The following is a 17,590-nucleotide window of genomic DNA, read 5'->3' as shown; positions in this document are numbered from 1 at the left end:
TTACTAAAGGGGACTTATTTCTCATTTGATAGCATGTAGTTACTGAAGTTGGAAAGAGGAACTATCTTTTTGTTCACTGACAAGTTACAGGCATTGCTTCCCTTTTTTCAACATTTTTCTTTAATGTGCAAGATGAAACACAGACAAAATCTTATCATCCAGGGCATTTTTTTGTGTTCTGACAAGCTGACTCCCTGCAAGACAGTGTAAGGTTAGCAGCCAAAGGCTTCCAAAAAGAAACCTCACTCTTGTTTTGCAGAATACAGTGAACATGAAGAATTGTTTGATGAAACCTCTATCAGCTTRCGCAGTTATTTTCCTGAGAGCTGGTGGTGGAGTTTTGAAGAAGTGGGAAGCCCTGGAAAGCACAGGTACTGTGTTGCCTGATTAGGTGAATATGTTTAAATTTGTGCGGTCCAATGTAAAGAAATATCAGCTTTACGTAGTATCTGATGCAGAGGACTTTAGCATATTTGCAAACATTTGTCTCCAAAACTGAGACAATATAGTTTTTCTTTAAAATGCTCGAATTTTGTCCAATGACAATGTTTACATTTTATACATGCCTTTTAAAACATTTTATTTTGTATTTTTAGTGTAAAAAACTTTGCTCCTGACTCTATCACCACCTGGGAAGTTCAGGCAATAAGTATATCTCCTGAAAAAGGTATGAATATTGGGGGTTTTTTTGTTGTTGTTTTGTGTTTGTATGGATTAATAGAGAATGTGTGTTTTTTAAAAGAGAGATACAATGTTATGTTGACAGAATACAATAGTCTGTACTGAAAAAAAAAGCATAAAGTGTTTTGATCATGATATTTACTTCTCTTTTATGCCCTGTTAAAGCCCAGCTAGACGTTTAGATATAGATTTATGTTTATAAAAGCAACATGAAGTAGAGTCTCAAGGATGATGGATCATACAATGAAAACTGTATTTTATTCTTTCCACTCTATAAAGCCTTGTTTTAGCTTCCACATGGCCAGGAAGATATAAGAAAGGGARCAGTAGTAACACCAACTTTTCTTTGAATAATTCTGGGACCAAGTTCTGGCTATCTCAAAGCATGAAAATCTGTGGCCCCTAAGGCAGAGAAGAGCATCAGGAAACCAGAAAAGGTCCAGCAAGGGCTGGACACCTGAGAACCCAGGTTCCCAGGTGCTGCTCTCTGGGGGCAGGACCTTGCAGGATGGACAAAGGGTCCATCTGGTACAGCCCACTCCCCTTTGGAAGGGGATGGTCATCCAGGGGTGCAGTGTTGGGCATGGAGTTTATTTTCAGAAAGCAGGTGAGTTTAAATGAATTCTGAGTCTGCACGTTTTCCTCTTTGCTCTTGACTGCAGGGGAGCCCAAGCATTGAGGGTTGATCAGATATTTACTTTCTATCAGCTGATGTTAAGTGTGTAATTCTCAGTTCTAGTTGTTWATATTTTTTTCTCATCCCAGGGTTCTGTGTAGCTGACCCTTACACCTTTGCAGTTTTCAAAGATTTTTTTGTGTCCCTGAGATTACCGTACTCAGTCAGACGACATGAGCAACTGGAAATAAAAGCAGTGATTTACAACTACCTGCCTGACGATCTCCAGGTACTGTTATCAGCACCTGCTGTACCTCACATGCCCTGCTGGCTACATCTGATGTAATTAAGTAATAATTTAACAAAAATTACCTTCAGCGTCCCCCTACAGCCCAGACATAATGCTCCCATCCTGAAAACAATCCCAAGGACAGGATCCAGTTCTACTTGCTAATCAAACTTGTAAAAGCAGGTTTTGTTCACCATGTTACACAGCCATATCCTTTGTTTTTGGGTTCGTCTYCTTCCCCTCCACTGAAGCAATCCATTACTTGTTTGCTTCCTGCTGATCTGGGCAATACCCAGCTGCTGCCACTGATTCTTGCTGACACTTCACAATGTACAGAGGAAAATTATGAGCACACCATCCAACATGTTAACCCATAAAACTCATTGTGCATACAGTGCAAAGCTGATTTTTCTCTTCATGTGACTCCTATGAAGTCCTGCAAATGAACACAGTTGTCACTGGGGTTAGGGCCTCCACCATCCTAATGCTGATATTCTTTTTTTCACTTCTTCCCATCTCCCAGCCAGTTTGACGATCTGAACTGCATTGATTCACGTAGAGCTGGGATGTATAAAAATGTGCTATCCTTTTTATTTCACTGTGGTTGAGGGATGGGCCAAAATTCTGTTGTAAATTCAGTGTGATGAAGAAACATTAACTGATTTACAGCCCTAATTAATGCAGGGGAATCTTAACAGGCTGTAAGGTCACGGAACAATTTACATTGGAAGGCACCTCCTGAGGTATTCACCCTGTGCAGTGATGCACTCAGACTGACCTTGGGCATTGCTGGGTCCCACAGGTGACAGTGAAGATGGATGCAGTGAAGGGGCTGTGCACCGCAGAGAMCACGGAGAGGGCTGTGCAGCTCTCACTGCTGGCCAAGGGCAACTCCGCAACACCTGCCTTCTTCTCCGTCGTCCCTCTGACTGTGGGAGAAATTCCAATCACCATTACTGCTTTCAACCAGGATTCTGGGCACAGTGATAGCATTAGGAAGAATCTCAAAGTTGTGGTAGGTGTAATTACTTGAGGACAGGCACTTCACAAATAGGTGCTCGTCCTCAAATGTAATGTTCACAGGCAAACAACAAGGTTGTATGAATTATTTAATACCTTAGCTCTCTTTTGAAATTATAAAGGAGGAGCCTTTTAAAAAAATTACTTTTCAAGTGCCAGTATAGCCTCATTACAGTATCCAAGTCATCCATTGAGAGCTTTTTTTCCATCCACACAAAAAGTATGAAGTATGAATCCTTGCACCCCTGGTGTTGGGGGATAACTGTATAGGATAAGGAGCAGAATGCTGGGAACCTGCTGTTGTTACAGGCCACAGCTTTTGTAGATATAGACACAGTCTCAAATGCTGCACCGAAATATTTAAAGTAACTGTAAAAATAGCTTTATTGAAACTGAAACTGTAGGAAGAGGGATGTGAAGAATCAGAAGGGAAAATGTTTGAGTCTTACACCTAAGATATATTCAGAATTTCATACATGGGAGGTTTACAAACACAAGTCATTCTGTGAACTTGACTTGATGGGTCACAAAGTTGAGAATAAAATTGAAATTTAATTTTTGGGGGTTAGTTCTGGTTAAAGGAATTTCACCCAGGGAAATGTTTCAATAGTAACGCAAAAACTTCAGTAAAGCTTATTAATWTTTCAATTGGGAAACTGAAATTCTGATTTGAAGGTTGAGTTTTACCTAGAGAGAAATCTCCCTTCGACATCACTTGTTTGTGCCACCTAGTGGCCTAATGCTTGGGTGGAGCTGGCAGGTTTTTTGCAGCTTAATTTCAGGTGGGAGTTCTTGCAAAGGTTCTGACTTTTATTTCCTTATTTGTGCAGGCTGAAGGTGTTTTACAGAAAGAAGAAGAGGTCATTTGTATYAACAGTGGCTGTAAGTTGCACAAAAGGGATGGATACACGTGAGGTTTGGGGTAGGAACGAGGGGTGAATGATAGATGAAGTGAAACACTTCTTAATGCACAGACATTCTTCTGGTTAACCAGAGCTTGTCAGAAATCTCTCCCACCAATAAATAGCAAAACACTAATGAAAGAAAAAATTGGATTCTAAATGTTTAGAATTGTTTTATTTTACTTTCATTTTTCAAGGTATCATTCTTTAAATATTAACTTTTCAATTCACTTAACTTTAACTTAACCATTAACTTTAATTCACTATTTAATTAATTTAACTATTTAATTCACTAATGGATCTTAAGAGATATTAAAACCAAGTTTTATTTCAAGTCTGAAATATTCCTAAAGATTGAAAATTAAATCAATTTCATAAAGAAAAAGTATTTTTTAATAAATTTCCACTTAACATTTCTGGTAAAATTTCTGTCATAGTTTCCATCAGCTCTGAAATGCTCAAGGAGAAGTATGTTCTAAAATTACATTGTATGTTGTTTAATTTTTAGAAGTCTGGATGTAGATATCTGTTTATTATTTATTTACAGTAAAGTCCCTTACTGTGGACCTGAACAGACCATCTAACATGGTACCAGATTCTGATAGCCACGTGTTAGTCAGCCTGAAAGGTAAGTGTAATTTTTTTGTCAACATCTTCTCCATAGGTGRCAAGGGACAGGCCCCTCTGTGCTGCTCATTCCTGCATGGCGAATTTCCATTCTCTCCTAGTTTTGATGTTGACTCAAATGGTCTGTGCTACATGAATGGGTCAAAAAACAAAATATCCCCAAGGTTCATCCAGTAGCTTTTCTTCTTTCTAGTTACTCCTTTTTACTTGTAGCAGATGTAATAGCTTTATTTTATCCCCCCCTTCCTCACCATGGTTGGACTAATCTTATGGGAAGGCCAGAGGTGAAGGGAAGAGTCTACCTCCCTTAATAACCTTACATGGCATGTTGGTCTGTAGAAATCTGCTTTAGATTTGAGAAATAAGGATGCCAGACTCTGATTTATAGGTTCTGGAAAGGAGATATGTACAAATTTATATTAATTTAATCAAATGTAGGTGTATAGATTCATGCACATACTCATGCACACATATTATAAAAGCATCTATTAGCAACCTTTTTTCATTAGTGATAATATGGGTGTTTTACCCCCAGAAAATGTAAAATAATGTTTTTGTGACGCAAAGGRTATTGGCTTCCATTTCAAATCCCTCTTCTAAAGTACAGGGATCTTCAAATTCATCAAGTTTTAAAATTGCAGAGAGGAAAAAAACCACACAAAATGTTTGGCATGATTAATGCAATCTTTTTATCCCTCTGTGGGAAGATCAGGGCTGGTTTGACAAGATCCTTCCAGCCCAAACCTGATACACAAGTCTTTCCCCCTTTCCTCGCTTCCCTACCTCCAGTAGCCTCAGGACTCTTTTTCCTTTCTCTTTGTTCACCGTACCTTTCTCCAGCTTTCCCAGGGCCTGGCACCTCATCCTTGCCCTTCTTCAAAGAGTTTTATGAAGTCTTAGGTAGCTAAAAACAGTGTTTAACATTAAAAAGTGAGGAGTATCAGGCCATGCAGTAATGTCAGCCTATATTTAGGATCACCTTTCTTCATATTGGTCCAATCAATAAGACACATACTACAGCTTTGTTTTTACAACAGGGAATGTTATGGACGAGTCTGTTGAAAATTGCCTGAGTCTCAGCGGAGTTGAGAAGCTGATTCAGGTGCCCACAGGCTGTGCAGAGCAAACGATGGTGAAAATGGCCCCTGCAGTCTACGCCATCGAGTACCTGGATGCCAGCGAGCAGTGGGYCAACTTCAACCCCGAACGGAAGCAGGAAGCCATCAGTATGATTGAGAAAGGTATGCAGAAAGAAAAACAAAAAGGAAAAAACCCCAAAACAACCAGAAGCCAAGGGATGGGATCTTTGTTATCCATTTGCACTGCACATTTCCTGAAGGAGTGCCCCGTGTCTTAACACAGCCACACAGAAATCCCCTGGCAGTCTGCAGACAGATGTGAGAGACAGAACTTGTGAGGAGGGCTTAGGAGACTGCCAACATCCCACTCTGGTATTGACATTCACATTCCATCTTCTCTCTTGCCGAATTTAGAAGTAGAAAGTAAAATCTGAGCTGATCAATAAAAACTCTTTTCAGAGTAAATGAATAGCAAAGGGCAGTTGTTCATTCTCWCCCAATTCTCAAAAACGGCCAAGATAAATCACATCCTAAAAATGCTTATTTCTCCCCACAGATCACAGACAGGGGTTAGGATGGCCAGCTGGGATGTAGACATCTCTGTCCATGGCTGCTAGGAGGAGTTTGTCAAAGGGAATTCCCAGTGCTAATCATGGTACAGACACTTTYCTTCCACACTCACATTCACCTTTAGGTAACCTAGAATGACTTCAGCAGCCCCAGGCCAGCCCAGGGAGGGAGATTCCCTAGGAAGAGGACACCTGCTTCTGGAAGGCTCCACTCTGAGACATGATCCAAAGCTGGTATTAAATGTACAGCAAAGCCAGGACCACACAGTGGGAAAATGTTCCAGCTCCCAGGAATTAACATAGGAGCTGCCACTATTGGAGCAGGAAYAGCTGATCTAATTACAGTGTTGTGCTTATGACATAAAGCAATATAATGCACCTGCCTTTGGGATCTTCAGACATGAGATACGAAAACATCAGTGAAAAACAAGTGTATAAATAGAGATAAAAAACATGCTAGCAGCTGCTGTTTGGAGCTTTGCCTGTTTATCCAAGACTGACAAAAGTGACATGAGATCCTGACAATGAGTGTTTGGTATTATATAGCATCATTTGGTATTTGTATATACCAAATACAATACCATAGTATTTGGTATTATTATAGCATCATTTAGTCCCTATTTTATGCTTTTATTGATTTGTATTAAAGTTCATCAGTGTAGAAAATGAGTTGCATGGCGTGATACAAACTTTGTCAARATAATAGCAGTCAAGATCAGAGGCCACAAGTCATGTTTTCTGTTTCTGACCCAGTAGATGATGTTTTTCATACTTTTTGATTCAATGCACCATAAARTCAACAGCTTGAAAAGTTGTCAATAATGGGAAATRATTTCCCAATGTTTACTACACATAAAATGTTTTGCAGCCATAAGCATCTGCAGTTTTCAGGTTATCTTCATGGCTCAATTAAGTCAAACAAGACAGAGGACCTTCTAAGCCCAGTGATTTTTCTGTGTCAGATTCTGCTGACCCAGTCTTTTCCTCCTTAATGCCACAGTGAATGCCCCTGTGAACTCTTCCACCAGTCAATATAGCATGTGTCTCTATAATGTATTAATATGAGCGATGTAGGAAAATGCCCAATAAACATGGGTGTTCTGTGAACAGTTATATGGTCTCCTCTTCATGCAGGTTATACTAGACTGCTTGAGTTTCAGAAGGASGATGGCTCCTATGGAGCATTTAAAACAACCCCCAGCAGTGTATGGTAAGCGATTTTTTTTCCAAAGCGTTTTTATTTTTGTTTATTTGGCTGTGGTTTTTTTCCAAGTCACCTTTATTACCATTTGATAAGTCAAAAGTTTTTCTTTGGCGATGGATTTTGAAAATCTGGTGGACATGGTATTGTCTAGGTACTTTTGCCATGAATAATCAGCCACAAAATTCTCTGACCATGTTCAGTCCTTGGTGAAAAAGATTTATACTGAGTCACTGATTATTTTGCATTTGCCACTGAGTAGAAATACTCATGCTGATGTTGAATAATAACTCACTGGGTTCCAGTAGGTGCCCTGTATTGAATATGAGTCTGTGCTTAAAATTAGCAAGTTTGTTTTCCTGTCAATATAGTCTTCTATAAATATCTGTCAGCACAAGTATGGATTTTTTTTTTCTGTGCAGGTTAACTGCATTCATTGTTAAAGTACTCACAAGGAGCAGAGAATACTTCAGCATCCAAGACAGTCACATAAGCAGCTCGATTTCCTACTTGGTTAATCAACAGCAGSAAGATGGCTCATTCCATGACCACCACCCCGTAATGGACAGGTCCATGCAGGTAGGTCATCTGTATTTAGAAGAATTTGTTGCTCATTTAGGGCTAATAGGGATTGAAAGTAGTGTTGTCAGTTGTTGAGTAACAAGATATGTTTCTAAAGAAAGGAAATCTGTAATGTAAGTACAAAATCTGTAACGTGAAATTAATTTGTAAACAGGTCTGTTATGCCAGAGATGCACAGCTTGCACTTCACCACCTTTATCTTTTTTATCCACTCTTAGATCACTTTTTTAGCTATGCCTCTAAAGCACTTAGAAAATTAATTCTGAATTTCACGTTTGGTAAAAATATAAGCCTTTTATTACTAAAGGCATTAGAGTGTACAATTGTAACCCAGTTTTGAAGGGGCATGCAGAAGCCATCTAGTCYAAATGCTGCTCAGAACAGTTCTAATTATATCAGAACTGTACAGGGCCATGCTCACCTGGGTCTCAAGTACCTCCCAGTCTGTCTGGGTAACTTGTTTCAGTATTTCACCACTCYCATGGCAAAACAAGAAAATGTTAAYCCTTAATCAGAATTTCCAATTGCACCTCATAGTCTACACATCCTCTACAACTGTCCAGAAACACAAAATTGTTATAATGTCCATTAATTTAGACTAGGAAAATAATGTGCATCTTCCAAAACTCATTGAAAATGCAGTGTGGCAACCATTTATGAAAAACATGCATTAATATTATTGATGATAAGTGTCAAATAATTAGGGAGGCTTTCACCCTAAAAGCCAGTTTCACAGCTGATGTAACATTATCGGGGAAAAAGAAACAAATAGTTTAATGATTGGTCAAAGGGTTTTGGTTTTTTCTGACCTGGTTTAAACTGAGATAATCTTCTATTTTAAATATAYTTCAAGAGCTTTCAGGGGAAGAATGCTAATGAGGGCACTGTGTTTACTTTATCAAGAAGAGGGATAAGAAAAGACCTAGTATTGGTGTATGAATACCTTTAGAGAAGAAAAATTCTCTCTGCAAGATAGAGGGCTGTTAAGTGTGTAGGAAGTATTAGAGAAATTAAAAGAAAACCTACCCCACTAATGACTGGAAATTAAAGCCATGCGTATTTCAAAGAAAAATTGCAGAGTTTTAGATGAAACATAAATAACTAAAAATTTGATTATCAGCTGAAGATTATGGTGGGTTCTTGTCTCTTACATTGTTTAATGCAACTGGCTGCCACAGTTGAAGATACACTTTAGATAGGCACATATTATAGAGAAAAATTGAAGACAACAACAGTATGTGGTCAGATGGTTTGCAGAGAAGATCCTTGGCTTTACAGAATGTGATTTTCTAGATTTAGCCACTTAGCCATAAATACACAGATGCACTAATAACTTTTCATGTTTCRTCTTTCAGGGTGGCATTAAGTCAGCAGAAGAGGATTTGGCTATGACAGCATTTGTTACCATAGCACTGCAACAGACCCTACATGTGTACCCATCACCTGCCGTGGTAGGAAGCCTGACTCTTTAAGCCTGAAGGCTAAAATATGCACAATTGCACAATCCACCCTTCTATCTCTCAGAGTACTGTAAATGAGGAGTTTAAAATCTGCTTTTATCTGTGGTTGATAGGAAGAATGGCCTAATGTACAAGGTTTTTTGAGCTACATGCTCCATCATCAATGGCTTTAATCACTAAGCAAATATTATTATAATTGTCTTTAAAATTACTATAGTAACATTTTCTAATTTCCTAGTACTCCTGCTAGCAGTAAGARTTAGTGATCTAACTAACTCAGTGATCTTTACAAACAGATCCACTCTGTTTTCACAGGCACGAGTGATTACAGGAGCAGTGGCTTACATGAAGAATCAATTTTCAAGAAATTCTGACTGCTATTCTACAGTCATCACTGCTTATGCTCTGACACTCGTGCAGTCAGATCAGAAAGAAGCCCAGTTTGTAAAAGACAAATTGAGAGACTGTTCTTCTTTTGATCAAGGTACTGGTAACCATTCTTAAAAATCCCTTTAGAAAGCACTTTTCCTAAYTGAAACACTCTGAGCACTCTTATATGGACAAACCAAATTGAATTAAATAAAGAACAATTMATTTTATATGACTGTGTATGTACATTTGTAATATATTTCATTATTTAAGTTGCATAATTTAATTATTCAATATTTTAAAATTGAATATGTAATTTTAATAATTAATATCACTATAAATTGACAGMATTATGAAGCTTGGATCATGATCTTCTCTGATATTGGTATTGGAACAAAACCACAGTAAATATCATTTATGTTTTCTGCTTCCTTTGGGAAGAAAAAAAAAGTCCAAGCCCAGTGAGAAAGAAGAAACTTTGGATGAGAGAACAGCAGTGTATAGGAATAGTTTAGACTGGATTTTGCCAAGAGGGAAGGTGTCTCTTCCAAAGCCCCCCACCAGTTCTGAGTGCTTTGTCCCAGCTCSCCATGGATGTCACCACTTATCCCCACAGTGTGTGGCTGTGGTGACTCGGAGTTAGTTGATTGTGTGACTGCACCTGTCTATTAATTCCTCCCAGTACGTTTGGTAAATACATTATGGTTTGATAGCCCAGTTTAAGCATAGGGAATACAATTCTCCTCAATCAAAGCTGGATATGTGGCTATAATTGATACCAATTATGTCTGAGGGACCACCAGACCCAATACTACCACTCCATCAGATGGGCATGGCTGTACAATGGGATTATTACACTGTGATGGCTGGAGACACCAAAATTGAAAATTGTGGGTTTCCTTATCCATTATCTTTGCTTCCCAACTGACTTGTTGCTCTCACGACAGCATCTGTGTCCTGTGCTTCTGCAACTCTATGACGTGAAATATCCACTGTGTAGAAAAATAACCATTTTTGGCAAATGTCTCCACCAAGGGATTCAAGACTAAATGTTTCTTGCAGCAAAGCAGCAGCGCTACTGGGGAAAYGGCAACAACGCAGTGTCGGTGGAAACCACTGCCTATGCCCTGCTTCACACTTTGCTCCTGGAAGACACGGAATATGCAAGGCCCATTGTGACGTGGCTGACACAAAAGAGGAGCTACGGCGGAGGGTACTGCTCTACACAGGTGCCTGACCACCAGCTCAGCGGGAGTCTTGAGGGGAGRGAAGGAAATAAAAGCCCTATAAAGACTTTTCCACTGAGATTTGAAAGCATCATGACAGTTAATTTTCAATTTCTTCGATGTATGAAGCACTAAAGATTTTGGGTCGTTAATTAGCAGGGGGCCAAAATAAAATGGTTAAAAGCCAGCAAAGAAGATTCTTTGTCTTCAGGAGGATGTATGATAATCTAAGGTCAGAACTCTGGTGRGTTTATGATTTTAGTGCTATCAGAAGAAGCTGGGAAATTAAATGAATGATCTGTGCAAGTAGGAATAGACAAATACAAGAGAACTTCAAAGCAGCAAAAAGCATAAAACTGAATTCAAGATGACTGATAATGTCATCTTACATGTTGTTGAAATAATCTGGCATAACTGCTGGTTTGTTGCTTTTTTTTTTTTTTTTTTTACCTAGGACACAGTGGTGGCCTTGGAAGCTCTGTCAGCATATAGCATAGAGACACTGAACTCTGCTTCCATGAACCTGACTGTCAATCTGGGAACACCTGGAAGGCAAAAGTCCTACAGCATTGTTCTGACCGACACCCATGAAGAATTTCAGAAGCAAYTAGAGGTACACAATCATTGGTTGTTTCGAAGTTTTTTTTTTCCCTCAAAGATAATTTGAATCATCTGGCTAGGTTGTCTCATGTTAAGCAACCATGATGTAGCTGGTTTATAATACCTTACAATAATTTAACCTGTAAAGCAAGAGAACCTTTCTGAAGTAAAAAAAAAAAAAAAAAAAAAAAAAAACAAAAAAAAAAAAAAAAAAAAAAAAACAAAAAAAAAAAAAAAAAAAAAAAAAAAAAAAAAAAAAAAAAACAAAAACAAAAAAACTACCAAAAAAAAACCTACCAAAAAAAAACCTCAAAAAAAACCAAACCAAAACAAAAAAGCAGGTGCTTAGCAGCATAGTTGAGAGGTGCTTTCCTGCTTGTTTGAGGACTTTGGTGGTATGAATCTCTCCCAACAGTGAAGAGAAGTTGGGAACCCAAGTCTTTCTAGGGAATGAGAAAGAAGGAATATTCTGATCTTCAATGTGCTGAATACTGAAAATGTGAAATTCAGGATAAAAAGGAGAGTGAGGTTGGCAAAATATGTCTACTGCGCCCTAAAAGAGCAGAGTAAGGTTCACCATCTCATCACATTTAAAATATTTTGAAACTTGACGTCTCATAATTCCTTCTATAGCTAATAGTTTTCCCTAACCCARTTTGGAAGGATAAAGGCATAAATGTCTGTCGAGGTAACAGGAGAACAATAGATCAAATTCTGAGCACAGACTAAATACCTTTCTTTTCCCYCTTGGTTTGCAGTTTGAACTTGGGAGAAAACTTGAAGTATCCGTACACGGCAAAGGAAATGGGACAATGAATGTAAGCTGTGAATTCAAAATCCAGAGTTGAACTGGACTTCTTTTAATCCCTTTTTGGAAACTAAGTGAAAAATTACTTAGCCTCATGGCCAAGTAACATGGCCTCATTACATGGCCTCAACCTTTGTGATCTTATCTCCAAAACTCTAAAATTTGTAGCCTAAAGCCTGCTCTTATAGACAGTTAATTTTTCCTGTCTTTAACTATTAAATCCATGAAGTGTCAGTGCTGACAGAGGCAGCAGGAGTAAGAGGTCAGGGACCTGCATRCACCCGTGACAGTCCTTGGTGGCCAGTCTGTGCCACTGGTCTTTCCCTCCATGCTCCCATGTCCCATCACCACATGTAGAAGTCCTGGATGCATAAATCCTATGACTTTTAAATGATATTTTTAGCAGCTTGCTGTTTGTGTGTTCATCTTAGATATTAAAAATGTACTGGTCACCTGAGCTGAAGAACAACACCTGYAATGATTTGGTTTTGACAGTGGAAGTGGAAGGGAGACTTAAGTACTCYGGTGAGTGAAAAGGGCAGGGTTTGGTTCTCAAAAGCGACATGTTTGGCCAGTTGCTAATGCTACTTCACAGCTTTCCAGCCTTGGAAAGTGGGAAAAAAATTAATGAAACAAGGCAAGAGAGAAGTTTCTGAACTCTGCCTTCCTATTGTTTCATTTATCTTATTATTCTTACTTTTAAATAGTATAACAACAATCTGAGTGACTGCAGGTACAGCAGGTACTTAGCAGTCACACAGGTACAATTGGAAACTCTTTTTGAGAAACAGGAGGTGAATTCCCCACACAGAGGAGAAAGCCCACCTCAGTTCCCTGGCTAATAAGGGACCTGCCATGTGGGCTTAAAACTCTTTGAGGCACATCTGTCACAGGTCTTTCATATGAGCTGGAATGTCTTTGCCATCTCCTGAAGTGTCCGTTCATCATCATCTCTGCCTATGTTGGCTATTTTTTTTTCCTCTTTTAATCATTACCTTTTGGAGGGATGGATTGTCCTTTACCTATTTGTGGATAGCCTAAACCCCATTCTCAGCTAGATTTGTTAATTATTCTTACCATAGCTATCTCTAAAATTCTAACTCTGAATTAATTGGAAACACTGAGGCAGCATACACTGAACTGTTATAAAACTCAGAGTGATGGCAGGACTGCCCACTGATATTTATCATTATACCAAAAGAAGCTAAATTACAGGCAAATTGTGCATGGCTGACCATGTCTCTCACCTCCAGAAGCTGAATACTCTGGTGAAGATGATGATTATGAGGACTCAACTAGCACAGGAAACAGCAAGTTTGAGACACTGTCTCAAATGGATTGGTTTGATATCCGCAGCAGAAGAAAAAGGGATGTGGCCACTCCCAGCAAAACTGAATCCTTGCAATACAAAGTCTGTGTCAGGTAGGTCTGCAARATCAGCTCTTCTTTTGATTTAATTCTCCTTGGTCACTCTCTTCATAATCACAAGCTCAGCATCCAACCTAGTGATCTCCTGGGAGGCTGCATACACTAAGTCTGTGTCCTGTCTCCCATGGCAGGAGAAAAGGTTTCCACACAATGTATGGGACTTATTACATGGCTTACATAGACTTCAAATGCTCACTTCAGATTCTGCCCCATCAGGCTCTGGGGAGACACCAAAGCACCTGGCAGGCTAAACATTTGAAAGAAATCTTTSACTGAAAAAGGTAAACACATCTGGAATGTTGTAGGACATATTCCCAGAGTTTCATCACTTTCTGGAGAGATGCTCTTTCTTCCTTTGTGGTCACACCTCTGGCCTCATGAAAAAAGAAAGGACGACTGCTACTATCTGRCAGAGGAGGCAGATGGGGTATTGTGTTGTGACAAGAAGTTGGCAAGGGYGGAGGTGGTAAAAAAGAAATCCCCTCATGCAACCTAGCACTGAAATACCTGCCTTTGCTCCCATTTACAGTCTGGCATTGGTCTCAGAAACACTAAATTGTGGCTATCTGGGTTCCTCTTCCAGAGAGGAGCAGGATGGCAGAAGCAGGTTTTGTTCCCCAGTAGAATTTTGGTTGTCCACTGACTTTGGCAAAGCACTGAAGACAGTGGGTTTATTTCCCCTCCCAGACAGCAGCATGAGTAACATCAGGGGAGGACTGAATTTGTCCCAATTTCCAAGTTTCACTCTCCCTCATTAAACATATATTCAGTGAATGGCGTATTGGCCAAAGCATCACTTTCCCCACTAATTGCAACAGCTACCAGCTCCTGTTCTGCAGCACTGCTCTGCTGGTGTTAGACAGAGGCTTAGGCAATAATGTGGAACTCCTTGGAGTTAGGACGTGGGAAAAAAACTGAAGKCATGAATTACATCACCATTCTTCTTCCCTACACTGAGGTGCATCCCTTAAGGGAGAGTGCCAAAATGAAAATTGGTTAAGTACCTGTAAGTGTATGTAAAATATCTCATGTCAAGGCACCCCCTGTGTGARTGCAGAACAATTTCATTTTCCAGCAATGACACAACTACCTGATTTTTGAGAAGGTGAAAGCAGAAAGATTGGAAATCCAATACATATATTTAGTGGATAGTTACAGCAACTATTATTTTTGCCTCTGACAGCAAAGATGATGTAAATTTGACTTAGTCCATGAAAAAAAATTGGGTAAATTCATTTTCTATCTCCACTTTGTGGGTAATACAGAATGCAGGTAATACTGACTTTGTCAATGCTGTTTACTTCTCTGTCTTCAGCAATGCTTTTAAGGTGGGATAAACTGCCATTTACATGTGATTTTTTTATGCTTAACAGCTCCAAGGAAAGMCTGTATGAAAAGCTCAGGCAAGACACCTGGGTTTTGTATGACCATTTGACTAGTTCAGATGACTAATTTTACCTCATGATTCTTAATCAATTAGRCAGCTAATTTTAAAATTAAAATCCACTTAGGAAAGTTAAATGGAGCAGAATCACCTTTAGCAAACCTGAAGAGCCAAACTCCTCAAATCAACTGGCTGTTCAGTGCAGGTGCTCACTGCTGCCCTTCTCCCTTACAAAGGTCCACAGGTTCCAAAGCACCAAAGATGTCCCTGGTTGATCTCACCCTGCTGAGTGGGTTGGAGCCTGACACAAAGGAACTCGAACAGGTTAGAAACACACTTTTCTGTGCAACCTTTTAGAGAGCCTTTAGAAAATTTGTCTTTCCAAATCTTTGCAAAAATACATAAAATAAACATACGAAAACAGATTTGGGATAGATAGACTTCCATTCTTCTCATTCTGATAAAAATACTTGCTGAATATACACAAGAAATGCAAAACTTGTAGTAAAGAGAGTTCAATCTTCTTAGTCCCTTGTAATAGAAATTAGGGCAAAGCTCAGAAGGGCACAGATGTGCCTCTCCTTACCACATATCACTGTCCTGTGTCACACCAGGACAGTGCATCATCCTGTGCTTGCAGAGCAGAAGGCAAGTAGTCTTTTAGAGGTGGTTGGTAGCAGGGCACAGTGACAGGAGATGCGGCAAAGCCCTCTGAAAATGTAGCCAAGAAGTTTTGGGTTGTGGAGCCTGCACAGTTAGGGGAGGCTTGTTCAGTTTCGTGCTCTCAGGGAGTGTCTCCTTTAGGGAGGAAGAAAGAGAGCAGAATGAAGCAAGCAGCTGAAGAAAGAAAACCAGAATATGGAGGGTGGTAGCAAAGGTATTCCTGTTCTTCCAGGGGGCTGTTCTGATTTGTTTGTTTCTTTGTTTTCCTGCAGCTGGTGATGGCTTCAGACCAGTACATTCAGCACTATGAGTACAAGGAAGGGAGGGTTTTGCTCTACTTTGGTGAGGTAAGCAAGCCCAGTGATTTCCTAATCCCTGCCACTTCATACAGCATATAGACTTTTAAAAAAATCTAGTAATTGTATTTTTCATTTTCTATCATCTTTCTGTAGTTTTTGTCATTTATTTATTATTGAACTACTCAGTGGAAAGAACTGAGGAAGGGAAGAAGGGAAACACACACCTTCATATTCCACTTTCCTATGTCCCAAGAGATGTAGTTCATATTCAAGATTTGGACTTTGGCCCAAGAAAAAAAGAGAAATCCTCTCCCTCTGTTGCCAGAAGAGATGCTGTTCATATATGATAACAAAAGTGTTACCTGGTGCTCCTGTAAATTCCATGTAGACATCTTCCATGTCAARATGAAGACCTATAAAGTGACAAATGAATGCAAACCTCAGGACCCCTAGTTTCTGTGTATATTTCCCAATATTTTGGATAATGACTCCACCTTACACCCACTTGAGTTGCTTCACCTCCACAGCTGAAGCAGATATTGGTATTAACTCAGCTATATCATCACAAACAAGTGTTCAACAACTAGCACAGGCACCAACATTAAGGAGTTGACTGAGGAGACTTTGTTTTCTTACCGGAACTGTTGTTCCTTTTTCCTCCAGCTCCCGAGTGGACCAGACCCAGATTGTATATCATTTGGGGCAAAGCAAATCAATCCCATGGGCTTGGTTCAGCCAGCAAATGCCATCCTTTATGATTTTTACAACCCTGGTAAGGATACAGAAAAATTATGCATAACTGCTTGAAAGAGAGACCCTAAAAAAAAACCCTCCAGTCTGTAGAAAGTTGATTTTGATGTAGTGTGTGAAACTACTTAATTTTCTCAAGTGACAAAATAACCTGCTTTACATACTGTCTTCCAGTTACTTCCAATTATTTAATTAGAGATCTTCTCAGGAATGGTCCAGTGTTGCAAATGGACTGAAAAAATGAACTTTTACACTCATGGATTTTTAAATCAGATTTCCTGATTTCCTGTTTCTCACAGGCATATGCTTTCAAACATGTTGCAGTCACATTTAGGTTTATGAGGCTGTCTTTTTATACATCTAAGATGGGCAATCTTAAAGGTTTGACTTATGTATTGTGGTTGCTGGGGAAACCAGTCTTGCTCCCCAGTCAAAGAAGGTTAAATGCAAATCATCCCCATTTGCCAAAGTTATGTAGACAATGTTTGAAAATTAGGTCAAACCTCTACTTTGCCTTAACTAAGGGACCCAATACAGCCTGTACTGGGTTTAAACCCCTAAATATTGGTGATCCTCTCTTCTTCTGAAACAGTGCAATGTTCACTGTTGCTCTACGGTCTAAAGATGCTTTTAAGGTAGGTGCTTTCCAGAGAGAGCAAAACAAAAGGGGATGTGGGGAGGGAAGAGTACAACTTAAAAAAAAAATCAAAATTAATGAAAACCCACAACAAAAGCAACAACAAAATGCCCAAACAAAAATTATCCAAACTGAACAAAAATAACTCCAAACCGTAGCCCAGCTGTACTTTGGGTGCCTAAGCCACAGGCCTTTGTGAACTGCTGATGTACAGCTGATCCCTCAGTGCTCTGTTTTCTCTGGAGCAGGGAAAGCTGGGCTGCAGATGTAGTTTGTACTGTACAGGATTTCCCACCTGATCTCCCCAAGACAAGCTGTGTTGTTCCTTGTCCACAGAAAGGAAGTGCAGTGTGTTCTACAGCGCTCCCAAGCACAGTGCCATGCTGTCAAAGCTCTGCCA

The 17,590-nt window shown here is 39.4% G+C and overlaps 1 protein-coding gene across 1 annotated transcript in view; it reads left to right on the top strand.

Moving 5' to 3' along the window:
- LOC130579768 (complement C4-like) overlaps positions 1-17,590 on the top strand; it is a 43,010-nt gene that overhangs the window by 17,353 nt on the left and 8,067 nt on the right. The window contains exons 18-37 of the mRNA XM_057376819.1: positions 260-371; positions 597-667; positions 1,447-1,586; positions 2,389-2,601; positions 3,437-3,488; positions 4,056-4,136; positions 5,173-5,376; positions 6,918-6,993; positions 7,407-7,563; positions 8,922-9,017; positions 9,342-9,510; positions 10,458-10,624; positions 11,076-11,234; positions 11,980-12,039; positions 12,461-12,554; positions 13,283-13,451; positions 15,078-15,165; positions 15,777-15,851; positions 16,467-16,575; positions 17,527-17,590. Coding sequence (XP_057232802.1) covers positions 260-371; positions 597-667; positions 1,447-1,586; positions 2,389-2,601; positions 3,437-3,488; positions 4,056-4,136; positions 5,173-5,376; positions 6,918-6,993; positions 7,407-7,563; positions 8,922-9,017; positions 9,342-9,510; positions 10,458-10,624; positions 11,076-11,234; positions 11,980-12,039; positions 12,461-12,554; positions 13,283-13,451; positions 15,078-15,165; positions 15,777-15,851; positions 16,467-16,575; positions 17,527-17,590 — 2,356 coding nt within the window. The remainder of the gene's footprint in view (positions 1-259; positions 372-596; positions 668-1,446; positions 1,587-2,388; positions 2,602-3,436; positions 3,489-4,055; positions 4,137-5,172; positions 5,377-6,917; positions 6,994-7,406; positions 7,564-8,921; positions 9,018-9,341; positions 9,511-10,457; positions 10,625-11,075; positions 11,235-11,979; positions 12,040-12,460; positions 12,555-13,282; positions 13,452-15,077; positions 15,166-15,776; positions 15,852-16,466; positions 16,576-17,526) is intronic.

Source organism: Malurus melanocephalus, unplaced genomic scaffold, assembly GCF_030028575.1.
Source record: "Malurus melanocephalus ecotype Western Australia unplaced genomic scaffold, MMel_1.1 scaffold_292, whole genome shotgun sequence".
Taxonomy (NCBI): domain Eukaryota; kingdom Metazoa; phylum Chordata; class Aves; order Passeriformes; family Maluridae; genus Malurus; species Malurus melanocephalus.
This window is presented reverse-complemented; position numbering and strand designations above follow the sequence as displayed.